Source organism: Aphelocoma coerulescens, chromosome 1 (genome assembly GCF_041296385.1).
Source record: "Aphelocoma coerulescens isolate FSJ_1873_10779 chromosome 1, UR_Acoe_1.0, whole genome shotgun sequence".
Classification (NCBI taxonomy): Eukaryota; Metazoa; Chordata; class Aves; order Passeriformes; family Corvidae; genus Aphelocoma; species Aphelocoma coerulescens.
This window is the reverse complement of record NC_091013.1, coordinates 73,250,710-73,271,278: the sequence shown is the minus strand read 5'-3', so window position 1 is coordinate 73,271,278 and position 20,569 is coordinate 73,250,710. Positions and strand designations below refer to the sequence as shown.

The window sequence follows — 20,569 nt, the reverse complement described above, 5'->3', positions numbered from 1 at the left end:
GCACTGGCCAGACCCTGGTATCCACCGCAGGCAATAAACCCACCCGCCTCGGCTGAGACGCGTTTTACTGTGCTGAAAGCTGGCGTGGGCAGGGTCGAGAGGCGAGGGAGAGGGACCCGAGTCCTCCCAGCCCACGGCCGCGGGGTGTGCGGGCTGCCGCCTGGAAAGGGAGAAGCGGGGACTGCTCCGTACCTGACCCAGTTGTCGCGGAACTTGCTCTGCTGGGGCTGGTTCAAGTAAATGGTGCGGGCTGGTGCCTCGTCCAGATCCGCCGCGGACGTGGCTCCGGACATCTCATCATCCGCCTTCTTATAGCCCGAGGTGGAACAGACAGGTCCTGCAAGGAGAGCGCGGAGGGGAGGCGGTCAGCGAGGGGCCGCACCCAGCGGAGCCGGGCCGGCAGCTCCAGGGGCCGCGCCGCGGGGAAGGGCCGCGGGTGGGCGGCGGCTGCGAGCGCGCCGTGCCCGGTGTTTACCACGGCGGCGGCTGTAAATAATGCGTGTCCGGGGAGGAGGCGGCGGGGCCGGCCGCAGCCAGCTGGCGGCGGGGACAGCGCGGGGCCCGCGCCCCCCGCCCCGCGGGGATGGGCCGAGCCCCGCCCCGGGAGCGCCGCCCCCGCTCCCGCCTGTGCCAGCGCCGCTCCCGCCGGGCGGCCCCCCCGCGCCCCGTGTCCCCCGCCTCCCAGCCTCCTAGGCTCCCGTGGGAGGGAGGCAGCCAGCATCCCCCGCACCGCCGCGGGCTCCGGCTCCGCCCGGCTCCTTGCCGCTGCCCGCCCGCGCGCAGCGCATCCCGAGCGGCCGAGCCCAAGCCCGCGTTCAGGGAGCAGCGCGGCATCCCCGCCACAGCTCGCCCAGACCCCCACGGCGGAACGAGCTGCCTTCCCCCCGCCCCAGGCACCGTGCGGGGGAGGCTACGGTCGGGCGGCTGGGGAGTCTGTCCCTAAAGCTAAGGCTCAGACTGAAATGATAAAAAATACTGTCTTGCTTTACACGTGCAGCTTCAAAGCTTTGACTTTAGGCAGAAACGTAAAGTAATTTTCATCTCCCCCCGGTCTGGAGTGAATTGAGTTTTATAAGCATTGTTTACCTTTACATTAAAAGAATGCAAAAACATAAGGGAAAGGAGCTAGCTATTTCCTCTGTCAAGCCTCAAAACATTACCAAAGTTGTGGAGACAGATTTATTGCTTTCCCCTTCTCTTCTGAGCCATGGAGATACTTTAAGTTAGTTGAGCTGTAACTATATTAGATAAGAATTTATCAGTTTAATAAATAAGCCATGGATTTACAAGCTAACACAGGTAGCTCTAGACAAGAGCAAGATAACTTGTTTCATAAGAATGTAGTAAAGGTGTTATGTTAGCATTATTTGAGAACTTCATTCGAAGGTTAACAGAAGCAATAAACTTTACTGTAAAGCAGTAAAGCTACTGTAAAGCCAAATCTATTTCTGATTTCTGTATGAAGCTAAGATGCTACTGCAACAAGCTGATCTGATCAGACAGTGGCTAAAACGGACTCCTGCAATGAATAGGAGAGGCCCCTGAAATTACATCCTCTTTAACTAAAGTTTGAGGGAAAATTTTCAGTCCTATACAACCTTAGCATATCGAACTTGTACTGTGTGAAAACTTGTCCTATTTAAAATAATATACTTTTAGGCTAACATCCTACTCATCCCAGACTTTTCCAATGCTTCGTTCTGTATTGCCGGTGCAAACAGGCTCGGTATTCTCGAGGCGTCAGCCACTGGAGGGCAACGTTACCCATTCCTCTTACACCACGGTCATGCACACAACCTTTGCAGGGCCAATAAAGCCGATGTAATTAACAAACTGATGTGCTTTCAACAGCACCACCTCTTGCCCGAGGCAAGTGTTGCACTGTGAAGTCATACTTTGGAGACATTAAGCTGATTTGTAAGTTCGAGGCTAATTAATTGATTTTCTTTTATTTCAGTTGATACCACTTCAGACAGCAAAAATATGCCAACTTGATCATCTTTACTTTGTGAAAAGAGACAAATTCAGAAAGTGAAATTTGAAGACTACACACTGTGCAAGCCTATGCCATTATGATACTATATTCGGTTACTCAGCCTGAAGAAGCTTGCCATGACACAGAAGACCACTCAGCCCTGCTGAGTGGATGTTTTCCCCTTCAGAAAAACAGAACTAAATGCACTACTGGATGTTTGTTATCGTTTCCCATTGATTTCATGTTGTGTAACTGCAAAGGAGATCAAACAACAATACTCTTAAGAGCATTAAGTGCAAGGAAGCAGCTTTCATCAGTTTTCCTAATCAAGCGCCAGAACACAAGTGCAATTATTCTAGAACAAACATGCTGTAAAAAATGTTGTTTTTTTCCAGAGACCTTATTTATTTGGGTTTTTTTTCATAACTTCCTCTGATGCTCAAAATCCTCTTGCTGACTAGTTTTCCTTGCTGCAAAGTATTATGAAGCTGTCCCACAACTTTAAGGATTAACTGAGTCAATACAGCTGATAAAGTTCAGAGGTATTTAGGTGTAATTAATGTACTATGCTTTTGGCTGCTCTCTCCAAGACAGGTGCCTCAAGGACAATTTGTCTCATTCTCTAGATGCACTGAAATATTTTCAAAGCAGACTTACAAGTGTGTAGAAACAGCTGTAATAAGGTTTTGGGTTTTGAAAGTGGCCCAAGTCAGCTGCTTCAACTCTTAGTGGAATAAGACTCATTTTGGAAGATTATCCAATAATCCTGCCCATCAGGAATGCCTTCCACCTCCCTCCCCTGTTCCTAAGCAGATCACATCAAAAAGCCCGCAGATAGTGGTCTTTACTACTGGCTGTAGATCCTCTCCTTTCCCTACATTTCCAAAAAAGTTAAGGAGCTCTAAGCTTCTGAGGGCCTCCTGGTGGGCAGCAGTCCTAGGGGTTACACCCCCTTCAGAAGCGTCCACCTCAAGGACACCTGACCACATGCAGACCCATCGCTTCAGCCATGCAAAAGCAACTTCACCTCTGTTTCTTGTTTCAGAAAGACTGTGGACAAACACAGCAGAGCTGACCACCTCAAACAGTTGTGGAACTTGAAATGGAAAGCTTAGCAGCTCTTATTCACAGCAGTGTTTCCTTCCCTGCACCCAGAGGAATTAGACTCATTGACTTCACTTTAGGGCATGCGAACTTTTCACTCTCTCCCACAAGACTTGCACCTTTCCTGTTATTCACCCAAGGACTTAGAACACTGCTAGGCAATTTATTTTGCATAACAATATTCGTGCTTCAATTAGTAGTATTAATAACAGACCACTGTATCTCATAGCCTCTTCATTTAGTGTGTTTAGCTACATCAGATTTTGAATGTCCTAATCACATTGATCTTAAGTCTGCATCACAGAACCGTTTAGGTTGGAAAAGACCTTTAAGATCCTCAAGTCCAACCACGAACCCAGCACTGCCAAGTCCACCACTAAACCATGTTCCAAAGCACATCTACCTGCTTCTTAAGCATCTTCAAGGATGATAACTCAACTACTTAGATCCTTGTGGAATTCAAATGTTGTCCAATACACCTTGCTTCAATTCTGAGGCATGATACACTTTCTGCAGGAGTTTAATACTGTCTCCCACTGTGCTTCACAAATTCAGTGAGTCAGACTTGAGTTATAAACTCCCTATTAAAAAGCCCATTCATTTCTTCAAGGCTCTTACTTCACACTTTTTAACAAGGTTTCTTCTAAAAAAAGATGGAATTAAAACTTGACAAAAATAAAGAGATTTTATAGCTTTCTCTCATCATTAAGAGAAACCAGACTTGATGCCCTGAAAAATTCACATGGCATTTATTATCACTTGAAAAGCAATGAATTATGGCTTAATACTCTTACATCACTGGGCCTGCAAATAGGACATTTTTCCATGGGTATCTGTCTCCTTAATGTCTGCTCAGTAACAGTCATAGCTCCTGTATGACTGAGTAAATAAAGTGTTGTGAATTCTGTAGTGTTTTGAAAGATGAGTCACTCGGGATGTTTGTCAACTGTCAGAAGTCACAAGAGAACTCATGCTGAAATTTTATCATTTTTCTCTTAAGTAGATTAGCCAGCTAGTTACTACTTCTAGCTTGGTGATGTGCTTGGTTGCTCTAACATAACTTTTAAGAGCAAGTATACAGAGCAATTAAGCCCCTCACCAAAACATCAGAACCACAATCTGTGAGAAACAGCTGCTTTGTACAGGAGAAGTTCACCAAAGACTTCATGTCATTTAGAACTAAAGCAATGTTAAGAGGGTTTACAGACAAGAATCATACTTCTGATTCTGCACACTGTTTGTGGGACTAGGATCTAATACAAGAAAGAGCTAAAGTACACTGAGGTAAAGAAGCTGCCCCCACTTGAGTAGAGTTGGACTACAATCTCCAGGGATCCTCTCACCTTAAGTACTCTGTGATTCTAAGCTTAGACAAAGTTTAAGTAGCCATACAAAGTTCCCTGTATGCCCCCAACTGTACTAAGTGGCAGTTTTGAATTGAGACGTCTTTCCTCAGAGTGAAAGAGAGCCTCACCAAAAGCCTCCAAACTTTCTCATTTACAGAAAACGTGGCATTTTTGTTATTGCTTAAGCCTCAAAGAAAGAGTTATCAAAGTGAACATCTGAGAAGCTAAGAGCCATATTTAGAGAGGTGGCAGACAAGTTGGGACTTTTCCTTGCACTGAAATGCAAATTTGGCTCTCAACAAGCTACCCGGATTCAGTAACACCATCACTTTCTTGGGATAATATTTTTTCACAGGATTACCATCACAGAGTACCAAAGATGACACCACATGAGGAGTTCTGCACTTCAGAACTGTCAACAAGTTAATACATGAACAGTTACTCTGAAGCTTGACTAAATGCACTGGTTTTACCTGAAATACATTATTTCTTGCCCTATTTCCCTAGCTGCCTTCACTGTTCAACAGAAATGCAGTTGAAAGTTAATCTAGAAGCGCATAAGGTAGGAGTTCAAAGAGGCAGAGCACAGCATGCTGTCAACAGGAGATGCAGGGCATGAACTTCTGCGACCAGGTCCTCCAAGAGAGCTTTGTTCCACAGGACTGGGATATCTTGACCTTGAGTTATAACAAGTTCATGTAAAAAAAAACCTGATGAACAGTGTTACAGTTTTAATTTTTAAGAATTTAGAAAACTGCCACAAGTGTTTAACAGTGTCACATTGTAGGCAAACACTCTGACATACTCATGTCTGAACAAAGGAAGATCTGGAAGATTTCACAATGGAGCTTTTACTTTCTAGCTCTTCTATTATCAAAAGTAATTTGAGATACACTTCCTTCACTGTAGATATATGTCCTGCAAAGTAAAATGTCTTTAGATCATCTGCATGTAAATACCAGAATTCACAATAGCAGCAGCCTTGAAGTTAATACACAGTTGCAAAACACCTCTCAGTTCTCTCAAGAATCATGCAAGAACTGTTCTGTTTTAAGTTACTGGAAATGATGTGGCTCTTTCATTTGCTAAAGGAGAAGCAAATATGACACAGTATTCCTGCCCAAATAACATTTACCCTAAATCTTAGGAGTAAAGCAAGTTGCATCAAGAAATGAAGCTATTATTTTCTAAAAAAAGTTATATTTAGTCAATGGTGTCTTAGGTGTGTTTTACTGCAAACTATTTCAGTTCTGTAAACAGCACCATAGATGTCACTAACATTTATCTTCCAGGAACTTGAAGCTTTCAGCAGGTACAGTTAACAAGTGTGGTACCCAATTAACTTTGATCATGAAAATATTAACAAATCCTGTCAATTTTAATAGGTAGTTATAAAGCTTTCCTCAGCTTTTCTAAAGATAGTGTGCTGCAGTTTGAGGCCAACCAGAACTTCTCTTTAGTACAAAACATCTTTTATACATGATAGTAGCAAGTGTAGGATTTCCACAGGAATGCAGAAGTTGAGTAGGAAAAAGGAACACAGTTAAGTACTGTACATTTTCACCTGGGACTTCACTGGCACTGAGCTTCTGAGCCAGTGGTATCTAATCAGCTTAGAGGGTTAAGAGTGCTTCTGTCTAGGATAAGAAGGAGGCCGTGACAAATTCTAGTGACAGAAGATGGTTATTAGCTTCAACATACCCAATACATGAGAACACATGCATAGCAACCTTCAGCAGGGAATGCTTCTCATGCTGGGAGCAAGAGCTCTCTGTCCATCTCCATCATTTCAGGCATTAGGAGCCCTACTGCTACAGGTCTTGTACACTAATAGGCTGAAGTGCTTGCTACCATGCAGCACTAGAAGTGGACAACAAATCAGTGCAGCTACTTACTGAAATGCTATTGCAGATATCTAAGTGACTACTCAGTCTGCTCAAGCCCCTCCACTTACCAGCTTGTGCTGCAAGGCACAAACAGTCCCAAGGAAGGTATGGTTTTTCTTACAGGCTAAAGACAATATGAAACAGAAAGGCTGGAAGTAAACTCAGGTCTGACATTTTAACTGGTAGGTACATCCTCCAAGTGCTTCTATTGAAGGTTTGGATTTTCAGGGGTTCTTAGGGTTTGGGATTTTTTTTCCTTTTTGGTTTTGTTTTGTGTTTTTTTTTAAATAGTTGCATGCAGAAAAACTGCAAGGATAGTAAGTGAGCAAAAGAACAGATTAGAGTTCTTCACACAAGATATTATTCATAAAAGTTAATCTGAATTTTTATCTGTCAACAGCTAAACTGATAGTGAAAAAACTTCGTGTTCAGCTCAAGCAACTTGACATAGCTATGGAACAGTCCTACTGTGAGTCAAACTTAGGATAGTGGGAGTTAAAGCTCTTGGATAACTCCCCTGTTCAAATCAGAACACAAAAAGACACCCATACCTTTGCAGCAGTTGTTTTAGAGATGCACAGTGAGAAAGAACAGCAATTTTATGCACAGCAGTGAATCAGTTTTGAAGATAGGATTTTTTTTCTGTGCAAGATACAGACCAACAAACAAAGCAAGACTCAGATGAAGACAGTAGCTCCAAAAGGATATTAAGAGCAAATGAAGCTTCAGAAGCACAAGAGAAGACCGAGCATAGGAACATTATTCTCTGGACTCCAGGATGCAAGGAGGAAGTTGTCATCAATCAAGCTAACAGATATTGCACAGGAAAGTAAAGAGACACAGGTCTGTAACTTCACTCCTCCTCTTTACAGCTATGCAATGCATTGATTATCAAAATTAACAAGACTAAGAAGGCTATTGTTGGACAGGAAAGTTAGCCAATGGGATAACGCTCATGGACGTCTAGCATCTCACAGTGCACTTCAAGGATCGCTGCAAAGAGTGCTGCTATGAAATGGGAGCTCAGCTAAGCCAGAAGAAAAGCTTGGATATACTGGTCAATCCAAGGAAGACCAATTTGCCAGTGGGACGTAGCTACAGAAGAACTGCAGTGTTCTAATAAATGCAGAGATACTCATGGCATGGGTGGATCAGTAGTTCATAGATGATTGTGTTAACAGACACACAGCATCAGTAGCTCTCACTTCACTAAACTGCATACATTTATGAAAGACTTCTTATAGCCTCAGCTGATGCAAAAGCAACAGTTGAGGTTAAAGAAACTAGGAGAACCAGAACTCCATTTGCTTGGCCTTGTTAATGTGAAGCCTAAACAGGAATAGTATATGCCTTGTGAAGTTTAGTCACTTTTTTTGTGTTTATCCCAGATCTAAGCTAAATTTGACAACACTAAAAAAAGGTCTTTTTGAATAATCTTAAATTACTAACTAGAAAGTTTTTTAAGAAATTCAAAGCACAAAACACTGCTGCTTTTGAGAAGCAGACTCCAATTGTAAATGGCATTGCATGCCACAGAGACAGCTGGAGCCTGGATTTTTTTGCATATGCCCAAATTCATTTGAATGAAGCAGATAATGTTGTCACAAGCAAACAAAACAGATTCCTAGCAGAACATGAGAGACTTCAGAGAACTAAACAGCAGCAACCAGAATTATGCTACCTCAGGAGTTCAGCAGAAACTGTATACAAAGAAGATTCAGATGCACTGTCACACATATTTCTGCATACTTCTAGAGACAGAACAGAACTCTTACTGAGGGAAGGGATAAGAAGCAGGTCAACCCAATAAAATTCACCTGCCTCTGTATGAATAACAGACATTATTCAAAGCAAAAAACCAATTGGCAGAATACTCAGGTATGGGAAAGCAAAGGTGCCTAGCATTACCTATGGTCTAAGTTAAGGTTTCCTTGGTATATTTCTTTTTGCGTCTTGAAGTGACAAAATAAAGGCTGAATGTTTCTATTCCCTCTAACAATCCTCATATGTAGCCTTGGTGAGACCACAAGAAAAATAGCACTTGGCCTAAAATAGCTCTTCTCCATCTCCCAAGTAATTTTGTACCTTCTCGCTTAATGTCAAAACCAAGCAGTTTCTGCTGATAATGCTGAACTAATAACACTGCACATGATCTATTCTTATTCTGCCTCAAGCTTCATCACCACAACTGTCAGCTAAATTCCAAGGATGAACATGTATCACTAGTAAGTAAAAAAGTTAATTCCTTTTTTCCCCCACCCCAGCTTCCAGACTAAGTTTACAAAAACATGGGGAACTAGTAATTGACACCAGTTAAAACAAGTGGTTTGTTGTCAGTTTTAAGTTCCCACATTGCATTGGCCAAAAATGGTGTTTCTAGAAGCTTCACTTTTATTCCACTCTTTCCTTCTGTTCTCCAAACTCACTTGTGTATTTGCTAGCAGTTTGTCACTGTAACTTGGACTTCAAGCAAGGGGTTTTGGTATATACAACATGTGTCTGATTTATAAGAACCAATGGCATATCTGATGCCTGAAAAAATAAATTTCAGGCAGCATATAAATTAGAACTAATAGCCTGACACAAAGTTGAATACTCAGCTTCAGCAGCCACTGCTCAACACCAGAATTTTAAATAGGCAAGTAATGCAGTTCCAGTAAGCTCAAGGAGCCTCCCAAGCTGTCACTAAAATCCCTCAAGTTCAAATCCAAACACTTCATGTGAAACAGGTTCTTTTCAAAGCTGTTCAGACAATTTGCACTTCTCAGGCTCAGATTCAGCTCTGAGAATTGAGTTCCATATGTTCCAGGTTTCCAACAACTTTGCAGATACTATAAAGACACTAAGTCATCCAAAAAAACGTCATCAGTTTTTTCCAACCAACAGCACATGAACAAGTCCCACACGGAACAGCAGTAAGGCAGCTTTGAAGGAGATAACAGAGGCATTGGTTCAGTGAGAACTTGATATACCAGGCACCAGCATTCTCTCTTTGGGGTTACTTGGTTTTTGACACTCTGGGGAACAAGGTTTCTGCCATTGGTAATGCCACATGTCACCACTTCACTGTTCTTTTCATAAATTACTATTTTTTAAAATGCTTGGATTAGCATGGCCTACCACCTGTCAGTCGAGTTCAAAACACATGTGCACGTGTTAGAAAACAATGAACAAGTCTTCAGCACTTGAGACAGTGTGGAAGGCACTGGATTTAGAGCTCCACATATAAAATAACTTTAAGAATTTTCACACACAAGGCAATAGTGCACATGCAGATTCATTGGGCAAACACGTGAAAATACATTGTGTTCATTGTATGAACTTTCAGCCTCTGAGATAAAAACTTTTTAATGAAGTTTCTTTTGAATTTTCTGCTAAAAATCTTTCAATACAGAGGAAAAAACTTAAACCACAAGCCACTGCATTTGACAATGCACAACACTAATTCTGCTCCCCTCCTCCAGTCTCATTATTTGCAGTTCCTGGAATGTATCAGAGATTTGACTGTTAAAACAGTTTATAAAAAGTGAACATGAGGTGGCAGAACCTACAGCTAAATTGGATTCTTATGCTTCAAAAAAGAATGAGAATCTTTCCTGTGAATAATCCCACTGCTCAAGGAGGATCCTAGAATTCTAGCACTTTTGTCAGCTACACCTTGGATAACCATGACTAGTAATTCCATTTGTGGGCCATGCACATAACTATCAAGTACAGCATATGTGTTGTGTGATTAGTGGAATATTTGAAAAACAGACACCAGAAATCTCCTTAGCACAACTGACAGTCACATCTAATCCTTAGAAGAAAGCAGCTACAGCCTTCTTGCCTCACACCTTAAGGCATGTTTCCCTGTATTAATATTGGTTGAAGCTAAAAATATCTTTGGCGCATCATAATTCTGTTAGCATTCTGACACCCAAGTGCTTTCTTCCTTTCTATAATGCATCTGTTCTAGAACAATTTATTAACAGCTTTAAGCATATCAGCTGCAAGCACAGCTGATCTTGATTTCTAAGAGAACAATTTAAACAAGAAAAATAAATGGGTTTCCATTATATGCTCATGATTTAAAGCTGTTTTCTTCTACTAAAAGCCCAGAGGCCTATAAACTGGCTTCTAGCCAACGCTAGCTTAGAAAGATTTACTGCATACATAGTGACCTTTTGCTCTAAAGCACTCCCAAAGCTGTTGTTCTTAATTCTGTCCACCCCCAGTTCAGTGTAATGCACAACAAAAGCAGCTGCCCATTGTACAGTTACCTAGAGAGAAGCATCTCTTCCAGCGACGGCACAGAGACATGATGTTCATTCCTTCTTGCACTGGCTGCATGGAGATGAAAACAGCAGTAGTCCTTCAAAGATCTCTACAGCATTAGCAGGTCTCAAAGCTGATTAAAGTGATCCCCATGGTAATCTGTGAAATATATGTTTGAACTTTCAAACTGCTCCGCACTGCATTCACAGAAGGCAAGTGTGCACTAGGTGCCTGTGTATATCCATGCACAAAGAGACAGCTGTGGCTTTCACTGAAACATTCTAGTACATTTCAACCAAAAAAAAAAGGGAAAATTCAACATCATCCTGTATTTCAGCACTTGAAACAATGACCTGTCCAGTTCCTGGACTCTGACCCCTCCTCCCCGCCTCTACCAATTTTCAAAGCACAGTTTCTCAAGTGAAATCCTAGTGGAAAAATGTTCTGTTCCTAACAGAGATATTATCTGTGATGTTACAGGTCATGAGACCCATTCACCCCTGCAGGTGTAACTTACTTTTTTAGCTTACTTTGCCTCTGAACAAGGCTAATAGCAAAGTATTTTGGCTGTCAAATAAAAAAGGTTAAGAATTATCTCAGCTATCACTTCAGCCAATAAAAACCCCTCTCCTTTAAGAAAAGAGAGAGTAGTTTTAATTTTCTTTTCACCCACAGTAACCCCATTATTATGTGCTTCTCTTTAAAGTCATATCTACTTATGTTGGATACACCTTGGATAACCATAACTATTAATCCTATTTGTGGGTCATGTACATAACTATCAAGCACTAAGAACAGCTTTCCAGGGTCCTTCCTCCTTGGCAGTCTGTCTCCCTTCTTCCTATTGCCCCTCTCCAAACTACTTGCTTACTTTCTAGAGAGGGGATAGGAAAGAAAACATCAGCAGCTTTTTTATAGCCTCAGAAGACAGCCATAGGAGGAAGCAAGGATTTGGCTTTTTGAACTGTATCACGAGCAACCAGCCCAGCAAAGCACTGGATCTGTAGATTTCCCCGTGGCCATGAGGCCCACTGGATCTCCATGACCCACCCATGGAGTGGTACATGTTCTGTTTTTATCAAGGGAGTACAGCTACGCCAGGACAGCTGTGTGCTCCGAGAAAGCCAGCCCACATTAGCAAGGGGAGATGGGAAGAACCACCACTGGCTGTTAACTGCCAACAACTGCACTTTGGCTGGTTCAGCCTTTCAGAAGCTACCAGCACACCAACATTACACCATCAGCTGTGGGGTTTAGTTCTGTTTGTGCCTGTGCAGAGCCAGGCTCCAGATATGAGTGGTATATCAAGCCCATCTCTTTCCAACAGGAAAGCTGCATGCATCACGTGACAATTGGCACAACAAAGGCTGGCAAGAGATAATCAAATATTTATGGTTAAGATAATGACAGGAAACCATGGAAGACACTTCTAGCTACAAGTAAGTGCTTTTTCCTCAGGAGAGAAAGGTAACTCTAAAATTTTAGGTGCTCTTATCCAGCTGTCATTAGGGAAGCATGTTGCATAATGCATGAGGAAAAGGTCCCAGAACAATGTTTCAGAACATTATCTATTCCCTACACAGATGAATCCATGAGCAGATAATGTTGTATCTGTTTGTCCTCTGCATATAGCTGTGCTTTAATTTCCTTACTAAAAATACAGTAGAATCTCACCAGCTGACTAGACCAGCATAGCCTAGACGAGCAGTTTCCTACTATGGGACATATGAATAACCTGTCTTGAACCCAAACTTATCTCACCTTTTCCAGGCTGGTGAGGTCTGACAGCAGACTGCAGAGGCACCTCCAACACATCTAGAGAAGAGTATAGCAATAGCACCAGAATGGCCAGGCCCAAAATCAGCCAGGTAAGGTGTTAACTGCTTCCTGTCCTGGGCTCCCACTTATACCCTACATCCTCATCCCAGCCATCAAAGCCATGCCAAGTCTACCTTATTTCAAAGTTTCCTAGATCTCCTTACATCCTTCAATGGCTTGTGTAGATCCCTCTGAGCTTCTCTCAGAGCAAGTAGAACATATATAAGCCATATACAGGATACTCAAGAACTATTAGGATACATTTTAAGCCAGTGCTGTTGGCATATTTACCATCAAGTATGCTGCCTTGCATCAGTACTGCTTTTTATTATTGGAAATCCCTTCCAAGCATAATGCTGAGTATCACTGACTCAGTGCTGGCAGCTCCAGGCATTGACAAAAATGAGTCAGACATCAAAACATTACAAAAGCTTTTTTTAGACATCATAATGTTCGGAGACTTGGGGTTTAAGGCTTGGTTTTATTCCTTCAAAAAAATAAGTATTTCCTCATCCCTGATCCTTTAGACTAAACACATCTCATGTTCAGGATTGCCTGCAATTACAGCTTGATTGTTCTGCAACGCAGGCTCCTCTCCCCACACACTGCTTGAAAGTGAGCTAGAAGCCCACGAAGGCTGATCAGAAGTATCATGAAAGCTGGAAGTACTTGTATTCTGCTTTAATGCTGAAGATAAAGTTAATCTCTGATGTAATAGGTGTTTTTGCATAAAGTTTAGGGAAAACTTTCCAAATACAAGTAATTTTGAGTCCAACATTTATTCTAGTAAAATAGACTTGAAAATAAGTTTCTTTTTTGTGTACACTTCCTTAATGGATTTTTGCTAGTTTAGTATACCTAGTGTGCATATGAAAGGACTAGAAGGACTTGATTAAAAAGAGAAGTTTACAAACAGAACAGAAAGAAGGATAATTCCTCAACACATTCCTTCCCCAGGGAAACTGTTCACACTTGAGCAAACTTATTAAAAACCACAGAGAATGACTAAATATCAGATCAGTTTATTATGTATACATTTGTATCTGCTCCTAAAGTCACCTTGTGATTGTCATCACCTTGTTTATCCTGACAATAAGAACTACATGCTAGGGGATAAACCAGGAATGCCCAGCTAAAATGATTCACTAAGGAAGTGCCAGCTACCAGCAAATATTTTAGATAGTTACAAACATAAGCACATTAAAAGGAAATCTCTAATCACCTAATTCACACATGTTCATCCAGTCTCAACACATCCATCCACCACCACAGGTTTCCTTTTTTGCAGCCAAGGCACTAGGCACAGCTGGCTAAGGTAAGAGAGCTGTGCAGCACTTTTGCAGCACAGGTGAACTTCTTCATGCAACAGGGACTGGGTTCTTCCTCCTTGTTTCCAGCATTGCTACCTCCAAGATCAGTGCATCACCGGCAGGTACCAAGACATATCATTCCTGAGCTATTCTTCATCCCACAGATACCATTAAGCATTTTATTACTGAATGAGCCTTCATATTTCATCACGAGCACTTAAATCAATCCCTGAACATTTTGGGTTTCCAGAAACCTAGCCTCAAAAGTTTATGCAAGTTTTAATCCTTTCCTGGCCTTTGTACTTCAGAAATCCAACCATGTCCTTTACTAATTAGCCCATACCCTTGTGGAATACTCTAATTTTTTTAATCCCGCTTTTACCATTAGATTACGGACCAGAACAAATTTTTGAAGGGTGATCCTTAATCAGGCATAAATTCTGGATTTTCAAATCTAGATCTACTTTGCTCCTTAAGTTCCAAGTCTCTAAAGCGGAAAAAATTTGTTAAAAAAATACAGAGCAAAACTGCAGTCCAACTGCAAATATGTAAATAGTCAGAGTTAACATTGAGTTTGGTTTTTTTTTTGGGGGGGGCGGCGTTTTGCTATGTTTTGTTTTGGGGTTTTTTGAACAAATTTGAAAGCAATTTTTTGTTACTTGCTTGATTAAAGTTTCATGTGAAAGGTACAAGAACAGAGTGTCTCTGTGCCAAAACACATCTCCAAGGGCATTGCATGTTAGGAAGGTATCTAAACATGCTGCCCCAGCAGTGAAATAGGGGCCTGATTTAGTACTACTGCTGGTGACAATACTTACAAGCAAAACTGAGGCTGTTTGTCAGAAACCCCTCAACAGGAGCTCATCTAGACAATACCCCACCCTAGTAGTTAGTCCTGGCCCTTCCCCAGTATACACACTGCTCAGGAATGAAGTGGATAAATGATTTTGAGTGGTTTGCTGTGGAAGTTCTTCAGTTTAAAGATGAAGCTTAGGTCTTAATCACTCAAGTTCTGACAGGTCCTTACATATCTAGCAAGAGCACAGGTCTGACTTATTCAAGTTAATTTTATGCAAGCCTCTTTCAGAGCATATTGTCCTACCACCAAAAAATTCCCTTTAGCAGTCCAGTTTCAATATAATACAGTTTTGCTACAATTAAGTTGAAGTTTCTTTCTTAGCAACTAATCAAGGTAGCAAAGTTCAGGACTAGAAGCTGAGCATATCCTAGAGATGATGGCTGCAGAGACAGATCCGATGACACAGGCTGAGCGTCAAGACGTCAACTTCTTTTAAAAAGTTTTCTACTCCATCTTTATAGTTTGATCTTTACTGGTGAAATGCAAATACTTATGGAGGCCAGAAATATATTTTTGACACAGTTCAACATCACATTAACTGTTGAGAGTTCTAGCAAAAGGAGCTTTTCCTTCCGCAGGGAGTAAGCGATCTGTGCTCCTCAAAGAACACTACTCTGTAGAGAAGTTTAAACTGCTTAACACTATTAGAGTACAGACTTCAAGGCTCTCCTCTGCCTACACCCTCAAATACATGATCACTATATGCTGAGCCCCTGTAGCACCTTCATTCCACACAAAGTGACTACTGGAATGTATATCTAGCACTGGAAGCCAGCGAAGTGCCCTCAGCCACAAGCAGAGCTCAGAATGCTGCAAGTTGTTAAAAAAGGAGTTTCACCCAATTAATAACTTGCAATAAAGCAAATATCGCTTCATTCTCTGTACTTCAGGGTAGGAAGCGAGTCAATACATTAGCCAGGTTCCTGGCAAGCCAATGAGAAGGACTACAAGCAAGAAACCAAATACCACAGCTGGCTTAAGTGTATTTGTTCCTACTCTGGTGACTTCATCAGTACTGGCCACAAACCACACTAATTAGCAATTACTCAAGTCTTGTAGCAGCTAATGATTTCTCAAGTCTGGAATGTACTCCTCTGCAGTTATATTTAGACATAAATTGTATTTGTTATGTAACAATTTGGATTCTTAGCATCTTACAACAGAAATATGACATTTTGTTTGAACATTACATTAGAAAACCCATGTTTGAATAATTTCAAGATAGATTTGGTATCACCAAAATTCACAGGATTTTTGTTGGGATGTACTGACAAGTTTTCTGTTCATTGCACCTCACCATCCCATCCACCATTACCTTAACTGCCATTGCATTCGAAAAGGTTTAAAAGCTTCAGCATGCTGACTCAAAACATATCAGATTGGTAGGGGTAGCATCTAATTAAAAGACTTAATCTCTTCTGCCTGAGGCTGCTGGTTAGAGAACAAAGTGGCTGAAACATAGGAAAAACAGCTCTTGCAGTATCATTTTGTCAGCATATTCAACCGATTTAAGATAATGACACTGTTGTATCAAACCCCACTAGTTCAAGCTCAGTTTTCCCAGTCAGGACCTTTTCAAATGCAGGTAATAAGCAGGGCAGTAACTGCTGCTGACACTTGCTTTTGAGAGTATTTTCCAGCCAAGAATTCAGGCATCACCAATTTTTGTTCCATTGTTCTTCGCTGCATGTTGGTAAAGTTCAGAAACCTGCTCTTCACTCACCTCCAGGACTTATCCCTTCAAGATTTATATAAAGCACCTGTTCAAAAGAGTCCTGAAGTAACACTTGCATTGAGCACCAGTTTTATGCTTTCATGATGGCAAACATTGACAGATGTGCAGAGAACTGCCTACAGGGTCAGAGAGACCATTCTTCTAACAGGCATTTGTTAATAATGAAAGAATAGCTGTAGGTTCTCTTTTAAATATATTTCCCTGGCTCGTACAATCAAAGATTCATGTTCCCTACCATAGACTGGGGAGGGAGTTGATTCTCAGAGCAGCTCAGATCTAGGGAGACCTCAAGTAACTTAGTATTCAAGAATGTAACCTCAAATAATTTCGTAAGAGAGTTTTCAGTTTTATTTTTACCAGATCATCTCCAAGCTGCTGATTGGATGCTTTAAATCAGGAAATAGTAAGCACTTGTATGCAAATGCATGGAGTACGAACAAGAAAAATCAATTTCCAGTGTCTGTTGTGCTAGAATGTTATTTGAGTAGATTAAGGTCTCAATCCAGAGGTGATTAGTGATGAGCCAGCCAATTCCTGTTTATGGAATTTTAAAGGAGAAAAGTATTAACAATTTTGACTTCATGATGGTGCACCACAGCCTATACTCCCATAAGATCTACAGAGGACTCAGCTTTTCATATATCTATTCTGTTTATTTAAATATGTATTAAAATCAGTAAATGTGAGATTCATCCAGTAACCTGCTAAAGGAGGCCTTCCTATACTCCGCTTCTCCAAAAAAAATTACGTCAAATACTTCCTTTTCCAAAGATGAAGGGAAGAAAGGAAATTCCAATTGTCTTTTCCAGAGCAAAACGGGAGCCTGAAAAAACAGCCAGGTTATGCTACCTTCTGTTTTGCAAAGTATCCTTTGACTAATGCTGAAGGTAGTGGGTCCCAGTGTTTGTCTCAGATCCTACAGCAGCCAGCAAGTTTCAGACTTTAATAAGAAGTACTATATTGCTTGGAGAAGTTTTCTACTTTGTATAACTTAGTCCTCCAAGTGGTTGACATCTCTCGTCAGAAATCCAGCAAGATACTGAAACATTAATTCATTTCAAGAATTTGACTTCAAGCCTCAATCTCAAGGCTCATAGCAAAGAAGCACACCAAGTCCCATAACAGCGTACTGTGGCCTGAAGCCCCCACAACTTGCTGAAAGAAAAGCATCTTGCTGAAGTATGATTTTTCACTATTACTCAGAGATAAACAGAAGTGCGCCATAAAATTAAGCACACTCTGAAGATAAGAATGATGTACACCTACCTTAAACTGAGCTGCTTGCCTACCACTCTATACATAAGTGTGCCTCCTTGGAGGCTTATGGTTCATCTCTAAACACTGTCCCATTTATACATACTCAAGTGCAGCTATTATCTTAAAAAAATGCATTTTTTAAGAAACCTGGCATACAAAGGAAGAGAGAACAAACATTCCATAAAGCTACCTTTCCTTCTAGATTATCTTAGTACTACCTACAGCAAGTGCACTTCATATGTACAAAGTGCTTTCCTTCCCAGAAAGAATTATTCATCAAGCAATCACAGCCAAAATTAAAACACCAACCCTCGATTTTATCCTTACAGAAAATATGAAAGAGGACAACAATCACTCATATTCCCATTCTAGTGGCTAGAAAACCTCAGAGGCAAACATAAACAGATATCACAGGATGAGTCTCCGATCTCAAAGTACTCCAGAGCAGTCTTCCAGTACTGCAATGTAGGAGATGCTGGATCACCTCTACTCCCACATCTTCAATGTTGCCAGCATAGGGGTATGACAAAACATAGGAGCTAACTGTACCTCCAAAGCCACTTTTGTACTTGGACTGCCAGACCACCCCTGCTATGTATAGTAGGAATGCAGCACTGTCAGCTGAAGTCATCTCTGACTTCCATGAAGACATTCAGGACTAACAGAAGACCGTTCTTCAAACACTGATGTACAAACATTCCTGGGAGGAAGATAAAAGCTTGCACCAAGAGCAAATTAGGTCGTAAATTTCACTAGCAAGACAACCAACTTCTCCCTCACCTTCATCCCTAATGGATCACCTCTTCAGATAACATGGAAACCAATGCACAGAAACCCAGCCTTTCAATAAATAGGAACAATGCCTATTACATATCTATTGTCTAAAGATAATATTGAATAATCGTAGTGAGCTATTTTTAATTCTGTGAACTAATACCCTGCCACCTAGCTTGTGCTCAACTAACTTGGGCCACCAAATCAAACTAAAGCAGCATGCCTATTAATAGATAGTCCTTGAAATCCAGTTATCAGTGCTTCTGTCTCACTGTTATCAATGCAGTTGCTTCCACATTAAGTAGGCCTTCTACTTTAGAAAGCCAAAATATTGATGTCAATAAAAAAAATGAAGTAACTGTGAACAGTGTAATACTATCAATAAAGGGAACTGGTACTTTTCTTTTATCCTTTTACTCGTAATATCCTCTCAAGTAAACACCAGCAAAAGCCAAATATCCACTATGTTAAGATAACTGTACTTTGCTCTAAGTAGCCTGAAGCCACGACAGCTTCTTGCATTTATTTGCCCTTATATTAAGCCAGCATTAAAAATGCTATAGAGTTAAATTAGCTATTTTTTTCTTTCTAGAGGCAAGAACGCTAAACAACTGTAAGAGGAATAATAAAAACATTTAACAATATCTTCTTGGAGTGACAAGATGAAGCAAAGAAATGCATTCTTCATACCCTGTGGCAGTAGCACTTGACCTACGCCTGAGACTGCTGCCTTCTAACAGGCCAGAACTGAACTCATTTACCAGCTGAAACATGGTACAAAAATGCCTTTTAAAATGAAAGGCCACACATGCACTAATCCAAAAGAAAACTGCATCACTTACCAGTTCTTGCCCAAAAAAGCCCTACAGCCTAACTTCTGGTGTCTAGCCAAAGTCTGACTGAGGAGTTAAAGATTCAGAGGTAACACACTATAGTTACAAGCACAGAGACCAAGCACAGCCTTTACCCTACAGGTTCTCAAGACAGGTTTAAGGCAGCCCCAAGACTCCTCTCATAAAGATGTTCTAATGATTACTGGATCCATAGGAACTCCCTTATGAGCAATCCTCATTACATATCAAAACCCTCTGTTAAAAAAAACAAAACAACAAAAACCAACAACAAAAATCAACAACAAAAACCTCAAAGGAATCCACAGCAGGCAAGCAGGCTATAAGGTAGAGATAGCTCTGTTCTGGCAACTGCAGATAAGAAGTCTGACTGAGTCTTGGGGAAAGCTGGCTTCAGCTACCACAGGGAGATCTAGAACAGCTCTAACAAAATCCAGATTTGCATCAGATGAAAATCCCATACTGTGCATCTTCTGTCATCATTCAGCTTCAGCTTATGCACTCTAACTAGACTTGCCTGAAACCTGTAAGCCCTGTGAATTCTTTACACAGCAGCCCTGCTCTAAAGACACAGGGCAATAGCAGGTACCCTCATAACTTCAGTGCTGACCAAGAGGCAGCAGGGGAGGAAGAGGAAAAGCAGCATGCAAAATGCACCACTAGCAGTACTAATAGCACAGTATTCACTGTTCAGACTTGGTTAATGAACTAGGCTGCAGATAATTAATTTAATTTGTCAGAGGCAGCTTAGAACAGCCATTTGCTTGCTAGGCAGCACCTCGCAACAGCTATGAGATGTATGACAGAGCTGCTTCTAGACTTAGTAAGGGAAGGGGGTCTTGTAGCTAAAAGCATCAGGCATGATCAGTACAGCTGCTGAAATTCCTTCAGCCAATAGCAATCAGATTGCAAAGACAATCCCACTGCTTTATTAAAATGTAAGAGCACCGGGAAAACAATTTATTTGGGAAGTCAGGTCTGTTCTCATGTCTGCACACATGTTCACAGGTATTGTGGGAGAGCTCAGCAGAAGGAAAACACACATTAGGAAAGCCCTGTTTCTTCAAAGCGTCTCATCTGTTATGCAGAGGCAAGGATGACTATTTTGCCTTGATCAGTTATGGGTTGATAACAGCATTGGGGCAAAATTTAACACTTAAGAACAAAATACAGCAGACTGCAGCTCTACTGCCAACCATACCAATGCTGACCCCTCAACAGTTTGTGACATATCCTACTGCAAAAGCCCAACAAATCCAACACCATGTCTTCATCTCACCACTGCCAACTTCTTTCACTGGGAAGGGCTCAGCCAGCACCAAGCCAGCCATGTCTTACTGAACCCCATTCCTCACTAGTGCTGCTGACAGCTTAGACATCCTGAATGCTGACCTGAG

The 20,569-nt window shown here is 41.4% G+C and overlaps 1 protein-coding gene across 7 annotated transcripts in view; it reads right to left on the bottom strand.

The window, feature by feature from the left end:
• Positions 1 to 20,569, bottom strand: part of ATP8A2 (ATPase phospholipid transporting 8A2) — a 320,016-nt gene that overhangs the window by 283,319 nt on the left and 16,128 nt on the right. For 5 of the 7 annotated variants that reach the window (XM_069013203.1, XM_069013240.1, XM_069013228.1 and 2 more), the window contains exon 2: positions 193 to 337. In XM_069013203.1, coding sequence (XP_068869304.1) covers positions 193 to 337 — 145 coding nt within the window. Of the gene's footprint in view, positions 1 to 192; positions 338 to 475; positions 555 to 10,573; positions 10,728 to 20,569 lie in introns of those variants that run through there. The other 2 variants (XM_069013214.1, XM_069013233.1) reach the window with 2 other exon arrangements.